The sequence below is a fragment of the Xiphophorus hellerii genome, chromosome 6 (genome assembly GCF_003331165.1).
Source record: "Xiphophorus hellerii strain 12219 chromosome 6, Xiphophorus_hellerii-4.1, whole genome shotgun sequence".
Taxonomy (NCBI): Eukaryota; Metazoa; Chordata; class Actinopteri; order Cyprinodontiformes; family Poeciliidae; genus Xiphophorus; species Xiphophorus hellerii.
Window position 1 is genome coordinate 1,337,537 of NC_045677.1, and position 16,366 is coordinate 1,353,902.

General features: G+C 39.9%; 1 protein-coding gene across 1 annotated transcript in view; it reads left to right on the forward strand.

Moving 5' to 3' along the window:
- cntnap2b (contactin associated protein 2b) overlaps nt 1-16,366 on the forward strand; it is a 74,607-nt gene that overhangs the window by 4,814 nt on the left and 53,427 nt on the right. The window contains exons 4-9 of the mRNA XM_032565059.1: nt 3,362-3,509; nt 3,778-3,981; nt 4,080-4,264; nt 5,666-5,809; nt 7,730-7,988; nt 16,017-16,166. Coding sequence (XP_032420950.1) covers nt 3,362-3,509; nt 3,778-3,981; nt 4,080-4,264; nt 5,666-5,809; nt 7,730-7,988; nt 16,017-16,166 — 1,090 coding nt within the window. The remainder of the gene's footprint in view (nt 1-3,361; nt 3,510-3,777; nt 3,982-4,079; nt 4,265-5,665; nt 5,810-7,729; nt 7,989-16,016; nt 16,167-16,366) is intronic.

Here is a 16,366-nt window from a genome sequence, read left to right on the forward strand (position 1 = left end):
CTAAAATATCTCCAATTCATTACAAACAAATATCAAAAGCCATCAGAAATATGGTTCAATCATAATAACAAACAAAATAAAGCGTAGCTACTTTAGTAACTGTAACCCTCTAGCAGAGTTAACATTCTGTCTCTAAACCCCACACAATCATTATGCTGCATGATCTGTTAAACAATGTCTTTTGTTCTGAAATACATTGTGTTCAAAATTATTATGCAAATTGGATTTAAGTGTCATAAAGATTAAATTTTTTGTGGCGCTATTAAATGTATAGATGGTATTGTGTGTCAGGGCTCTTTGAATCACTATAATTATTTTCAGAGAGCTGGTTGATTAGTTTGGTTGATTGAGAAGCTCAATTAAAGAAAATCTACTTAAGTAGGATGTTCCACATTATTAAGCAGGCCACAGGTTTCAAGCAATATGGGAAAGAGAAAGGATCTCTATGCTGATGAAAATCATCAGATAGTGTAGTGCCGTATGACAAGGTATGAAAACATTAGATATTTAACCAAAACTGAAGCAGGAAGGTTTTTGTTAGACAAATTCATCGGATTAAGAGAGCAGCTGTTAAAAATCCCTTACAAAGCAGCAAACAGTTATTTGAAGCTGCTGGTGCCTCTGGAACCTCAAGGTGGAGGATCCTCCATAGCCAGGGTCTCAAACTCCAGTCCTCGAGGGCCGCAGTCCTGCAGTTTTTAGATGTGCCACAGGTACAGAACACTGGAATGAAATGACTTAATTACCTCCTGCTTGTGTAGATCAGTTCTCCCAGCCTTGCTAATGACCTAATTATTCTATTCAGGTGTGGTGCAGCAGAGGCACATCTAAAAGTTGCAGGACTGCGGCCCTCGAGGACTGGAGTTTGAGACCCCTGCTCCAGAGGCTTGCGGTGCATGAAATTACTATTTGGCCAGCCCTAACCAGAGCTCACAAGCAGAAATGGTGGCAGTGGGCCAGACTTGTTCACTGATGACTGCTGTGCAACTCTGGATGGTCCAGATGGACGCAGTAGTGGATTGGTGGTGGATGGCCACCACGTCCCAGCACAGCTGTGACGTCAGTAAGGAGGTGATGGAATCAAACTTTGGGCAGAAATCATGGGGAGAGAGAGAGAGAGCTATTTGGCCCCTTCAGAGTCCCTGAAGGTGTGAAAATGACCTCAGCAAAGTATATGGACTTTCTGACTGATCACTTTCTGTCATGATTCAAAAAGAAGAGCCGTACTTTCCGTAGCAAAATCATCCTCATGCATGACAATGCACCATCTCATCCTGCAAGGAATACCACTGTGTCATTGGCTGCTATGGGCATAAAAGGGGAGAAACTCATGGTGTGGTCACCATCCTCCTCTGACCTCTGACCTCAACCCTATTGAGAACCTTTGGAGTTTCCTCAAGCAGAAGATCTGAGGGTGGAATGCAGTTCATATCAAACCAGCAGCTCTGGGAAGGTTTTCTGACATCCTGCAAAGAAATTCAAGCAGAAACTTTCCACAAACTCACAAGTTCAATGGATCAAGAATTGTGCTGTGATATCAAAGAAGGTCCAATGTTAACATGGAACTTGGTCTTTTAAGTTGTTTTTTTATTGAAATAGCTTTTGATTTTAATGCTGCACATTCAAAGAATGACCGTTTGCAGTTCTTTGTAAACCATAAAATGTTTAGAAAATCTGCTGTGCATAATAATTTGGAACTGCATTTTGAGTTTTTTATTTTTGAAAAAAATACTGTTCTCATGGGGAGCTTTGTTCAGTAAAATTTGATTTACAGTGAACCCTCGTTTTTCGCGGGGGTTGCGTTCCAAAAAGAACCCGTGATAGGCGAAATTCGTGAAGTAGTTACCTTTATTTTTTACAATTATTATACAGCATAATTAAATACTCTACATTGAAACCAAAAAACAAAACCTGTTTTCAGGACCAAGCATTTTTTTAACAAATAGAACGCTTTCTTACAAATAACTACAGTAAAATAATAATTTCAATCATCAATACGAAATTCAGTAGGACAAATTGTGACTCTCGTATTTCACTGTTCCTCTGACTGTGATGCTGCGGCCTGACTCCGCTCTCTAGTGTCTTTTTCTTCTGAAGCCTGTGGTGCAGGTGTGTTTTTTCGAGAGAAGAACATAGTTATCGGTAGTTGTAGTCGCTCTTTTTTCTTCTGGGCAAAAATATTTGCCAAAATATGCCAAGCTGTATATTTAAATACCGTAACGTTATTGGCACACAGGTAGAGAAGAAGCGCGGAGACTGTTTAGCCAATCAGGACGCAGAACACAATGCACTGTGAAAAAAAAAAACTGCAGAAAAAAGTCCGCGAAGCAGCGAGACCGTGAAAGGTGAACTGCGTTATAGCGAGGGTTCACTGTATACTGTAATAGTTCAAGACTTGACAATTATACTGGCCATCATTTGCATTGACCATTTAAGAAAATCTGAGAAAATGTCACTTGCATAATAATTTGGAACACCGTGTAATGACTACTAAGTGATAATGTGTAACAGAACTCTAACTGGTAACTGGTAAGTCTTTCATAAAAAAATTACTTTTTAAGAATCTAATAATAAAGAACTTTGAAATAGATGGTCTCATTTATAGTTCCAGTCAGCACTACTGTTGCAATAAAACAAAAAAGACGCCAATCACCTAATTACAAGAAATAGAAATACAATATAATTTATTGCAACAGAAACTACAGGAATAAAATATTTTACTCTATGTGGAATTAATCTATATAAAACATAAGTTTAAATTTTTGAAATTAGTGACAAAGCGTTGGGCTTTTTCACTATATTCCAACTTTTATTTGCTGTGGTCCTATCAAATTTCAGAAACTTAAGAAAATATTCAGTAGTTCTTTAATTGTGGAGGATTTAAAACTAGTCTCAATAAATTAATTCCTTTTACTGTCTAATGTGCTGAGGACAGCTTGCCTCAGCCAGAGATTGCAAAAATTTGAGCTCTCCGTTTACTCTGATAGCAGTATTTTCTCACATATCTTCTATGTGACTGCAGGTCATAATTGTCAGTCTGATACATTACTGTACTGACTTACAAGGACCTGACGAGGGACTTTTATCACTTAGTTCAGCAGTCGCAACCCAAAAATTAAATTTTTCTAAGTCATCAAAAGGCTGGTGGATAGTTACGAAGAACCTTTAACATCAAGATTCTTGATATTAATGACCTTGATGTCATGTAACAGAACAGTATTTCCAGGTCATCTAAGTAAAAATTTCTAAGACCTTGAAATCCTTCATCCAAAAGGAACAAAACACAACAATGGAAATGTATTTTATTGCAGCAGAAAAATGAGAGAAAATAAAACAGCCTAATATTAATCACATGTTTCAGACATTTAAGGGGAATAATAACAGTGACGATGTTGTACGTGAAGAATTACAACATGCCATAGTGGCCCGCTACATCCGCTTCATCCCACTGTACTGGAGCCAAAAGGGGCGGATTGGAGTCCGCTTGGAACTCTATGGCTGCTCATATTGTAAGTAGAAATACACAAAGGAACAAACAATGTAAAAATTGTGAAATGTGATAGACTGAATATAATACAGTTATTGTGTATTGCTGAAAATTAACAAGGCCCTTTAATCCTTAAAGTACCTGGAGATTTTTTCATATAAAACAGAACTGATTTATGAATAACTGCCAACACTCTTAGGTTAGCACTCTTAGACATTTTCTGGTTTGTGATTCCAGATTAATTCTTTATGCAAAATATTGAATTAGACTCTTTTTCCTATGTCTCTAAGGGGCTGATGTAATCAGTTTTGATGGCCATAGCATCATCTCTTATCGCTTCAGGAGTAAAAAGATGAAAACTGTGAAGGATGTTATTTCTCTAAAGTTTAAAACCACAGCCAGAGACGGTGTGCTGCTTTATGGGGAGGGACAGCAAGGAGACTACATCCTGCTGCAGCTTCACAGGGCAACAATGGAGCTGAGCATCAACTTAGGTAGGAACATTAAAAGGTGAAAGGACTGTATATATTATCTTTCAGAAATGACTTGTGGGCTGTTTATCACCTCTGTTGTTTGTGTTGCTTTTCTCCAGGTAGCAGTCAGTACAATCTGATTAAGGGTCACACCTCTGTAACCAGTGGAAGCTTATTAGATGATGGTCACTGGCACTCTGTTGTCATTGAGCGTTACCGTAGAAATATAAATTTTACATTGGACCACCGAACTCAACAGTTCAGGACTAATGGAGAGTTTGAGCACCTGGACCTCGACTATGAGGTAAACTGTCCATGAGTTATGCTGTCAAGCACCCCAGGGATCCATTTTATTCACTCTTAAACCTTTTTCTCTTTCATCATCATTAACTACGTCATATAGAAAGAATGGTTGATGTGCAGAAAATTCTATAAAGTTAATTTTTTTGTGGTTTCCTTTAGGGTGCATATTTTTTTATCTGCATTCATATCAGAATTGGCCAACGAAAGTTGTTTTGTTCTATATTGGTATTGGTCAGATAAGAAACAAACATATTTTTGTGAGGGGGAAGGAAGGAGTTGGTCATGTGGTATTTATTTTGCTATGTGATAGTGATACAGTGCTAAATTGTGAGTGTGGGGGAGGTGTTTAACTGGTAGTTTTTTCACTGTGTCCAAATTGTAGGGATTTGGACACATTTAATTGTTCATCTCCATGGCGATTTGTGAGCTGGGAATGTCAAAATGCACATTGTCCTAAAAATGTTAAAGATAATTTTTTTTATTAAAAACAGTCTTTTATTGTCTCAAACAAAGCATCTCAGTTTTAGAAATGTTAAGTCTAAATTAGTTGTTCTTTCATTGGAAGGATAATTCATCATTACAATAAGTACTATCCATAAGTCTACGTACTACCTGGTTTTAATCTAAACTTTTGTTGCCGTGTTTTTTAAAAGCAAAATTTGCCACAGAGCACACCAGTCTGACTCTCTTCTCTCATCTTTTAATCTGTATTTGAAAGCATTGTTCAGTCTGTTTACGTCCAGACAGGTGTGACTCCAATTAACTCAAATGTGTCAAATCAGATGTTTGTGGAAGGAATCCCAATGTTTGGCCCAAGTCATACATTTAAAAAAATTGTTATCTAAAAAGCTATTTCAAAAATGTTTTTGATATTTATTTTCCTCTTTGTCTATCAACATATATCTCTGGAAAAAAATTAAGAGACTGCTGCACTTAACCTCATTAAAAACTTCACGGTTGTTCCACCAAATAATGATTTCTGAACTCTTCTTGAATTAAAACATTAGTATTGTTGTTTCTAAGTTAATATGAACTTGTTTTCTTTGCATTACTTGAGGTCTGAAAACACTGCATCTTTTTCATTATTTTGACCATTTCTTATTTTTTGGAGAAAAAACCCCACTAAATCTATGCTTTGAATTTCAGAGACATGTCAGTAGATCATAGAATAAAAGAACAATATTCATTTTACTCAAAACATATACCTATAAAAAGTAAAATTAGAGAAACTGATAATTTCAAGTGGTCTCTTAATTTTTTCCAGAGCTGTATTTAAATGTCATTTTTCACTTGTGTGGTGAATTTCACACGTTCACTGATCACACTGTTGGCATGTTTCATTTTAAATGAGTTTACACGTGTTTAGTGACTACAATCCAAACTGTGCTGTGTGTTTTCTCAGCTTATCTTTGGAGGACTTTCTGAATCTGCAAGAATGAGTTTAGGTGGCAAAGAGAACTTTGCTGGGTGCATGGAAGGCATCACCTACAACGGAGACAACATCACCAGCTTGGTGCGCAGGAAGAAGGTGGACACCTCCAGCTTTGTAAGAGTCCCTACTTTTTCTTGCACGTTTCTTGTTTAACATTTTGTTTGAAAAGCAAAAAGCAATGATAAAGTATTTTTATAGCCATATTAGGAGATATCAGCCTTAACATTTTCCAAATATTAAATGTGCTTCTCAAAATCTTTCAAACAAACCCGACAAAGTCTCTCTGGTGTGTCTAAGGTGTGAATTTATGAAAAAAAGATAAGACACTTCATTTCAGTGAATATGTTATATAACTATATAAATAAACTGCAAATGACATGTATGCACAGGATATTGATGGGTTGGTGCTGAATGTGCAACCATTTTAAACTTCTGTCAGTGTTTTTGGTGGGGAGAAAATCTAATTTTTGATTCATTAAGATGCATATATGGACAATTTTGACTAGAATAAGAAAGACAAGAAACATCAAAACTTTATCTTTATTGATGACCAAATTTCCAAAAATGGAATTCTTAAGCTTGTAAGTGCAGCACCAGGATAGTTAATGACAGTCCTGCACAGTACGTCCTCAAAGCAATGCCTTAGTTTTTTTCCCCTGATCATCACACCTGAATCAAATGATGGTTCATTAGCAGGCCTCTGCAGAACGTTGACATGGAGACGTGTGGACTATTTGAATCATTTATGGTGAACACAACATCACATATACAGTTAGTCACCACTTTGCTTACTCAGCTGGCCACAAGAGGTTGAGCAGCTAAAATCTTTCCTTTCCTCTGCCTACATCCCAAAGAATACTGTGCACTTCTGGATCCGAGTTCAATGAAATTATTGAACAGTTTATTGTTAAGTTGATCACATGTCTATACATATTGTTTTTTTGTTGTTGTTTTTTTTCCATTTTTTTCTCTGAAGAGTTTTTGCGGCATTAGTGGCTCGTATTTTTTCGACAGTAGGCAGACAGGAAGGAGGGTGAGGAGAGGGGGGAAGACATGCGGCAAAGGTCGTCGGGACCGGGAGTCGAACCCGCGACGTCCGCGTTGAGGACTAAGGCCTCCAAACGTGGGGCGTGCTAACCCCCTGCGCCACCACAGCACGCCCCGTCTATACATATTGTTATTGATTTATTGCCCAGCCTTACCTCTGGGTTAAAAAAAACTCTCCAAGCTCACCACTGCTGCTCAGATTCTACCTGTAGCTGCTCACACACACATCACCGCTTTGCTGTACACTGCAGCAGGTGAAATTTCAGTATTGGAGCACCATTACACAATGTGACAGTTGCTATGGTATAGGGTTAGCATCATGAGTCTCTAAAAGCTGCCTTGTTAATTAGTGCTGGATAGTATAATCCTTGAATTTGTCCTGAGAATTTTGCACGTTTTGAGTTCCATTCGCAGGTAAAAGCCAATTAACAAAAACATTTCCAAAACACTTGCAATTTGCTTTGTGAGAGACTCGAACACTGATTTGATCCTTGAGTCTAAGTACACACGGCCGGTACAGTGAAACGGCAATGGCTCTTTAAATCAATTATGGTTCCTCCACTGTGATAATCTCACAGTGGAGTCAATTTCACATTTCACATGACTCAATCAACACATGACTTAGATGAGCGTTTATGGATTTTTATAAGCTAGTTAGAAGCAATAATGACCCACTGTGGCTGTGGAATTCCTACTACTTAATATTTTGTATTGTTTTTTTTTCCATTTGGTTTGTTTGGATTTGCAGTTCAAAATGAGAGGTATTCAGGGAGATGCATCCTAAAGGATACCTGTTCACAGTTGTAGTCAAGAGGCCTGATGGTCAGATTGACTCACTCGGTCAAAGACTGTTTTAAAAAAAATAAAGACACGAGTGGAAGATCACTGAATCATAAGCACTTAGGAAGCAGGAAGTGGTTTGTTTTGCCTTTTGTGGTTATTTCTTGCAGCTAATTTTTCTACCATTGGATTTATGTTTCACTGCAGCGTAACCTGACATTCACCTGTGCTGAATCCAGCTCTTTTCCTGTCTACTTCAACTCCACATCCTTCCTGCGGCTGCCGGGTCAGAGGGACAGTGACACTCTCTCAGTAAGTCTGTCTTTCAGGACGTGGAACCCCAATGGAGTGCTGATGTTCACACAGCTGGCCGAGGGTTGGTTGGAGCTGTTACTGATTGAAGGAAAGATCACTGTCTACATGAACGTGACACAGAAGAGGAGCACACGTATTGACATTTCATCAGGTGAGCTCAGCTCTGTGTTTAGAATGGCCTTGGAAAAACTTTTGGTTGCTTGGCTCGTGTTGCAGACAGCAAGTGGAGACAAGTGAAAGCTGGATTGATTGATTATTTCATTAAATTTGATGAAAATAGGTTTATATAGAAGATCTCTGCTAAACTATGAGATTTTGTGACTGGTTGTGCTGTAGGAAATCACTGACCAATAATCTTATGTACGGTGAGGATCGAGTGATTCTTTCTTGACAACAGGTTGGGCCTGCGGCCATTCCTCTGTGTGTTCTAGCTTTGGGCTGCAGAACTACCTCAAGATCCACTCCTAGGAAAAGACTCCTCCTAGAAAGAGTAGACTCATGACTGTTAGAGCTAAAAAGGGTCAACGGCCAGCTTGGCGCTGTTTTCTCTCATTGTGTTGCATGTGTGTTACGGATACTTAAATATTTTACCATGAAAGTTTTATGTGGACAGATGGTGTTAAGCTTGATATCCTTAAGATTATATTACTCCACTTTCATGTCTGATCTACCAGGGCCGTGCAGAGACCTATGGAGGGGCAGGGGCTCAAATTTAAAAAAGGGGCACATTGAACAAAAACTCAGTACAACAACATATCAACAACCCATATTAATCAAGAATCTAATTGGATCCTACTATATCATTGCCATCATGCGGGGAAATGCAAAGCAAATATAGTCTATATTTTCCCCAACAGGTAAAAAGTTTCTGTTTCTGCTGCTGACAGTCCTGGAGATCTGAGCTGATCTGAGATTGTAGCTGTTAAACAGAGGAGAGAAGGTCTCTGGTTATGAAGTTATGAAATAAGCAAAATTGCTGCGATTTTACTAATTAAGCCCTAATAATATCTATTTAACCTCTACAACAACTTGGCTGCAGACTGATTTATAGATCCAAAAAACTCAAAGGGGTTAACTCTATATAATAGTTTGATGTTAGCACCTGTGAGACCTAGAATTATAAGACTGGAATATCAAGGCAAAGAAAACTCAGTAGCTGCTGGTAGGGGCCATTCAGGGGCCTCCAGACATTCAGGGGCCTCCAGACACTCAGGGGCCCCTAGAAATGGTTTAATTGTAACACAGACCATAGATCTAAACCTGTAGCATCATTTATAGAGAATGACAATGTTATTACATTTTATTTAATGCATTCAGCTGAGAAAAATAAATAGTACATTTAGGATTTAATTAGGAAGTTTACTTTGTAAAAGTTTAAAGAATCATCTTGATAGTTTGATTGTCAAGATCAAACTATCTTGACAATAGAGACAACAGAGAGCAGGTGGTACCACCCGGTACTGGGTGGTACCACCTGCTCTCTGTTGTGGTGGTTCTGGTGGTACTGGGGCTTTGATCTGCGTTGCGACTCGCGGTGACAGTCGGTACTGTGTCTTTTAACAGGATGTCTGATATAAAGACAGATATTCTTTCTATCTGTCGGTGGACCGACTCAGACTGCCTGTAGTGAACCGGGCTTTTAGCAGAATGATGAAGTTGAAGTCAGACGTTTTCTCTGCAACCGAAGCATTTCTGTGTTTAGAGGCGAGGCGGGTTTTGTCCCGCTATTTCAAGGACGATTATGAAAATATAAATAGAAACAGTTTTTCTAACGTCAGCATCAGACCTACGTTTTTATTCACAAACCAGTATTTGAAAAAATATTCTTGCCCATAATTTGATAGTTAGAGGACACAGATCCGACCCCTCCTCCTCACCATGGACCCGGTGTCTGAACAACATGGAGGCTCTGAGAGTCATTATTATACTGAGGACAGCCAGACTAGTTTATTTTTACTAAATTATTATATTTAGCTAAATATTATTGCTGAGGGGCACAAACAGGCCTTCTGATACAGATTAAAAATAAAAAACTCAAAAAGGGCACTAGGGGTATCAAGGATAAAAAGGGCAGGGGCTCAAGCCCCCTCGCTCCCCCCTCTGCACGTGCCTGTGATCTATGGCACTACTGGTTGCTTATATTGGTACATTTAGAATTTTCTGAAACTTCCCAGGTATACTATGGCAATGTGGCAAGTTTTGATGCTGCATGGAGATATGGGTCTTGGCCTCATCAACATTCTGTGACATAAGAAATTTTTCATTGAAAATTTTGGATCCTCAAAAACCACATGAGGAGAAACCCTTTTGATACCAGAAAAACAGAAAATGTATGCTGCAGGAATGATGGAAGCATGGACTCTTGTAGGCTCCATGCTGATTAACGCAGCATAGAGCAATGAAGGCGCCTTCAATGAGCCAGACTCTGACTTGTCACCAGAATATCTGAACATAAGTGGTTATAATCAGGGGTGAAAGTAAGCCAGTACTTTTAAAAGATTCTGAGCTGGTACGCAGTACTGGGAGGACGACTGCAATAAGGCCATCATTTAGAACGACTGCACTTTGAGTCAGAATAGATCTGCTTTGAAATAGGCAGTCTAATACACAACTTAATCTGTTCACAGTTTTTTTCTCATTCCAAATTCTTTCTGAACTGTCTGTATTGCGTGATGGATCCTCTCACTCCAGGCATCTCTCTCGTTCTCTCTCTCTCTCCTCCACCTGCTCCCTCCCGGAGCTCATAGCTTTTGTCACCAGCCTTCAAACCGTTCTCCGCTATGTTTACGTCTGTCTGCTGGTTACAAAATGTCCCATTTAAAAGCAAACAGTGATTATCTAGTTGTGTTTCATATTAGTTTGTTCAATTAAAACAACACAGCACACCTCAAAAACAACTGCTTATTAACTTGACCGGAGATTTCATTGGTATTAAACGATAGTGTATGGCACGCACGTCTTCTTCCAAAAGACGGTGCTTGCTGATCGGATTTGTGTGTTTGATTTATGGACTGGAACATTTTATACAGGTGGTCCACAGACATAAAACATGCCGCTCGCACTGGAACAGGACGAACAATAAATCACTTATCATTCATAAACTTTAAAATAAAAACCAGGAAAATACCTGTGGACAGTGAATTTTTAATTCAAGCAATATCAAAACCTGACAAAAGTGCAGAAAACAATAACTTGTTCAAAAGAAAAGACAGTGATGCAGAAGTTGGTTTTGATAAAAAATGTGCACTTAAATACACTGCCTGGCCAAAAAAAAAGTCGCCACCAAAAAATGGTCACACACTCTAATATTTTGTTGGACCGCCTTTAGCTTTGATTACAGCCCGCATTCGCTGTGGCATTGTTTCAATAAGCTTCTGCAGTGTCACAAGATTTATTTCCATCCAGTGTTGCATTAATCTTTCACCAAGATCTTGTATCGAGGATGGGAGAGTCTGACCACGGCGCAAAGCCTTCTCCAGCACATCCCAAAGATTCTCAATGGGGTTAAGGTCTGGAGTTACTCATTGCATCAGCTGGGGTTAAATAACTTGCCAGCTGAAAGATAATCGCCTATGCAGTACTTATCCAATAGGAGGCTTGTACCTATTTGCTTAGTTAAATCCAGGTGGCAACTTTTTTTTTGGCCAGGCAGTGTACAAGTAAAGTTAGTAATATAATCAGTATGCCATGAGGTTCCACTCAGGGTCTTCAATAGATGTCAACTACACCTGAACAATACACACGTCGTGCAGGACGGTGCAAAAACTATGCACCACCCCAAGCCACAGGCTTCCATTAAGCAAATAAATAAAAATACGCCAAGTTAAACAGCAATGCATATTGAGCTTCACTGGAGAACAGAAAAGTTCTGCTAAATTGCTGGCTGTTCAATTATGTGCACTGTTGCCTGTGTATTTTGTTAAAATATGCATTGATGCATTGCTTGATATATCAATCCAGACTGCTCAAATAGCACATGTGAACAATTAAAAGAAAAAATATTAAGTAAAGTTGTAGGCTAATATGTACACTGCTCAAAAAAATAAAGGGAACACTTAAACAACACAATATAACTCCAAGTAAATCAAACTTCTGTGAAATCAAACTGTCCACTTGGGAAGCAACACTGATTGACAATCAATTTCACCTGCTGTTGTGCAAATGGAATAGACAACAGGTGGAAATTATTGGCAATTAGCAAGACACACTCAATAAAGGAGTGGTTCTGCAGTTGGGACCACAGACCACTTCTCAGTACCTATGCTGTCTGGCTGATGTTTTGGTCAGTTTTGAATGTTGGTGGTGCTTTCACACTCATGGTAGCATGAGACGGACTCCACAACCCACACAAGTGGCTGAGGTAGTGCAGCTCATCCAGGATGGCACATCAATGCGAGCTGTGGCAAGAAGGTTTGCTGTGTCTGTCAGCGTAGTGTCCAGAGGCTGGAGGCGCTACCAGGAGACAGGCCAGTACACCAGGAGACGTGGAGGAGGCCGTAGGAGGGCAACAGCCCAGCAGCAGGACCGCTACCTCTGCCTTTGTGCAAGAAGGAACAGGAGGAGAACTGCCAGAGCCCTGCAAAATGACCTCCAGCAGGCCACAAATGTGCATGTGTCTGCACAAACGGTTAGAAACCGACTCCATGAGGATGGTATGAGGGCCCGACGTCCACAGATGGGGGTTGTGCTCACAGCCCAACACCGTGCAGGACGCTTGGCATTTGCCAGAGAACACCAGGATTGGCAAATTCGCCACTGGCGCCTTGTGCTCTTCACAGATGAAAGCAGGTTCACACTGAGCACATGTGACAGACGTGACAGAGTCTGGAGACGCCGTGGAGAGCGGTCTGCTGCCTGCAATATCCTTCAGCATGACCGGTTTGGCAGTGGGTCAGTAATGGTGTGGGGTGGCATTTCTTTGGAGGGCCGCACAGCCCTCCATGTGCTCACCAGAGGTAGCCTGACTGCCATTAGGTACCGAGATGAGATCCTCAGACCCCTTGTCAGACCATATGCTGGTGCGGTTGGCCCTGGGTTCCTCCTAATGCAGGACAATGCTAGACCTCATGTGGCTGGAGTGTGTCAGCAGTTCCTGCAAGATGAAGGCATTGAAGCTATGGACTGGCCAGCCCGTTCCCCAGACCTGAATCCGATTGAGCACATCTGGGACATCATGTCTCGCTCCATCCACCAACGTCACGTTGCACCACAGACTGTCCAGGAGTTGGCGGATGCTTTAGTCCAGGTCTGGGAGGAGATCCCTCAGGAGACCATCCGCCACCTCATCAGGAGCATGCCCAGGCGTTGTAGGGAGGTCATACAGGCACGTGGAGGCCACACACAATACTGAGCCTCATTTTGACTTGTTTTAAGGACATTACATTAAAGTTGGATCAGCGTGTAGTGTTATTTCACTTTAATTTTGTGTGTGGCTCCAAATCCAGGCCTCCATTGGTTAATAAATTTGATTTCCATTGATGATTTTTTGTGATTTTGTTGTCAGCACATTCAACTTTGTACAGAACAAAGTATTCAATGAGAATATTTCTTTCATTCAGATCTAGGATGTGTTATTTGAGTGTTCCCTTTATTTTTTTGAGCAGTGTATGTATGTAGGCTAATAGAAAAGTAGCACTCACCCATTACTTGTAAATAAAATCCACAGGTTGTTGTCCTCAGTGCTAGCTGTTAGCCATTGGTAGTGCTCATAGATACAGTCTTTAAAATGCCTTACAAAGTTCTTACTGGTCTGTGGTAGTGAATCCAGGTTTGCTATGGGTTTTCCATTTTCAGTTTAGTTTTTTTTTTTAATCCATGACAGAACGTCTTTGAAAAAGGCGATTTTGAAAAGTCTGCAACTAGGTCAACCGAAGCTGATACCAAGTTCACTACAGTGACGGGGAATATAGGAGAAGCTCTTTACTTACAGCTGGGCCTGTGGGACGCACCGCCATTGTATGTCAATTTTGATTGGCTCATAATTCTGTCAGTCATGCCAACTATGGCCTGTTGCACATCATTTTTGATGAAGGGGTAGCTGAAATTTTACAGCAGGTCCTGAGGTGGAGCAGCTCGCTAGATGTGTTTGAGGCACTTTTTAAAGTAGGAAATTAAAGTGAAACCTCAGTAATGCCAATAAGCAATTCGTTTGTAGAATAAAAAATAAATTATAGATAAAATTAAATATGATTAAAACTTTTTACACGTTTTCGTTTCAGTTTTCTAGGGGCTAGGAGAGAAGACCCTGCTGGCCCTCACAGCCCAGCACTGCATGTAATAATAATTTCCTTTGTGCTGTTACAGCCATGCTCAGATGACCACAACAAGAAACTGAGGGGACATGACACCATGAATCATTTTAAGCCCTTTAAAGGCTTTTATTAAAACAATGTCTAGGGGAAGTGGGTGGCAGCCCGGGAACCTCTGCACCCGCGTGTCCTCCTTTCTGTCTGGTCCTCTGTCTGGTACAGATCTCCCTCAGTCATGGACTGGTTGGACCCACAGGTCCCGGCATCCATTTCCAGGTACGGTCAAGCAATGCCTCCATATGCGGTCTATCCGAACTGCCTCCCACACTGTGTCAAGCGACCCACCCCTTCTGGTTCCAGCTCCGCCTCTGGATCTGGTCCAGGGCCAGATCCAGGACCAGATCCAGTCCAGTTCCATTCATCTGCCATGAATGGAACAAGCGCTCCTTATATATGGTCCAGGTGGACACTTGATCATAAGCGCCTCACATCTCCAAGACCTTTATTGAATAACAGTTAAAAGGCCACAGTGCAACACAGCAGGAGGCTGTCACAATGCTCATCACAAAGGAAATGAGAAGATATTGGTCTCAAACTATTTTTATTTAAGAGACCTCATTTATAAATTAAAAAGCAACAGAAAATATTATGTGTATTTTTAATTGGACATTAATTTTGAATATTTTATGTCAGCTGTTTGTCCCTCCTATATAATAGTTTTAAATAACTGACTCCAAACTAAGTACCTGATTTTCTGTTTTCAGTTTTAGTCAATACAAATAATATTCACAGGTACCTGATAAAATTGACATTTACATTTGTTGCTAAAATATTCAAGTCGACAATGTCTGATGTAGCTGTTGCCTTTCTCATACTTACAGTTAACTTGATGCATTAAATTCAGTGAGGGATTTTCTTTTTCTCAGAAGTTAACTTGAACTAAACTTTATAGTTTCTTCTTACTCTGTCTTCCAATTGATGCAACACCATGAGATCTTAATACAAACCCAGTCGAAAGATAAATGCTGTTATGCTGGTGTTTGATTTGAAATGGATATAATTTCAAATGTAACTGAGTAACTTTATTCAAAACAAATTCAAGTAAAAGTTCAGGTTTGGGAAAAAACTTAAAGGACAAATTAGACAAACTGTAATTACATCAATAAATGTAAATGGTCTCTGGTTGTTATGGTAATGTTTAAACATCCCTTCAAAATAAGATAAAGATGCACAACAAAAACAAACCTTTTATTTTCTGGAAAATTTTTACTCACAATAACAACAAATTAATGAGAGCTTGTTTTTCTGCAACGAGACGGTCCCATCTGGGAGACAACGACACCCGCAGTGTTGCTTATGCACAGGGTGCTTGGTCTCTACGTGGCGAAGCAGTTTGAAGGCTTCATTGCCTCATCAGCGAGCCAGTCACCGCATACTATTTAGAGCGGGTTGGTAATGTGAGACTAACTTACCGGGGTAAATCCATTCTCCTGTCTCTTCTCTGGGTCTTTTCCCCTTTGCAAAGACATCTGATCTGTTTCTTACTCATTTTGCTGCTTGTGGGCTCAATGTTGGCGCACCGAAAGAATCTGATTAAAGGATTTTCAAAATAAAAGATCCGACCAGACTCAAATAATACATAATACGGAAATATTTAATTATTTCTTGTGCGGCTCAGTACCAATTGGTCCACGGACCGGTACCGGTCCGCGGCCCGGGGGCTGGTGACCACTGGCCTATAGGATAGTAAAATATTCATGATTTTGTTTTGGTTCGCACAATGAGCCACTGACGATTTTCGTCATAGTACTGGCAAGACTTTAAAACTACTTTCCCCCTTGGTTATAATCACAGCAGATTTGTCATTGTTAATCCTGCTGATTAATTGTGATACTTCAATGTTCAAATAAAATCATATTTTCACCTTTTAGGTATAGGTCTGAATGATGGCCAGTGGCACAGTGTCCATTTAAATGCACTGGACAACTATGCCATGCTGACGGTAGATGGAGATGAAGCATCTACTGTTAGGACTGCTATTCCTGGCCAGATCAAGACAGGAGGAACCTACTACTTTGGAGGTGATTGATACCTTAGCTCATTTACTTTTACCACCAAAAAAAAAGGATGATGATTTACTTTCCAGTATTTTCTCCTAAGAGTCACTTCTATGTACACAGTTTAAATGTTAAAGGAAAGGAAAGTAATAGAAAATGGCACTCTGAAATTATTCGGATATGGTTTTCTGTTTTGGGTCTTTTGCTTTTGACTTTAGCATCTC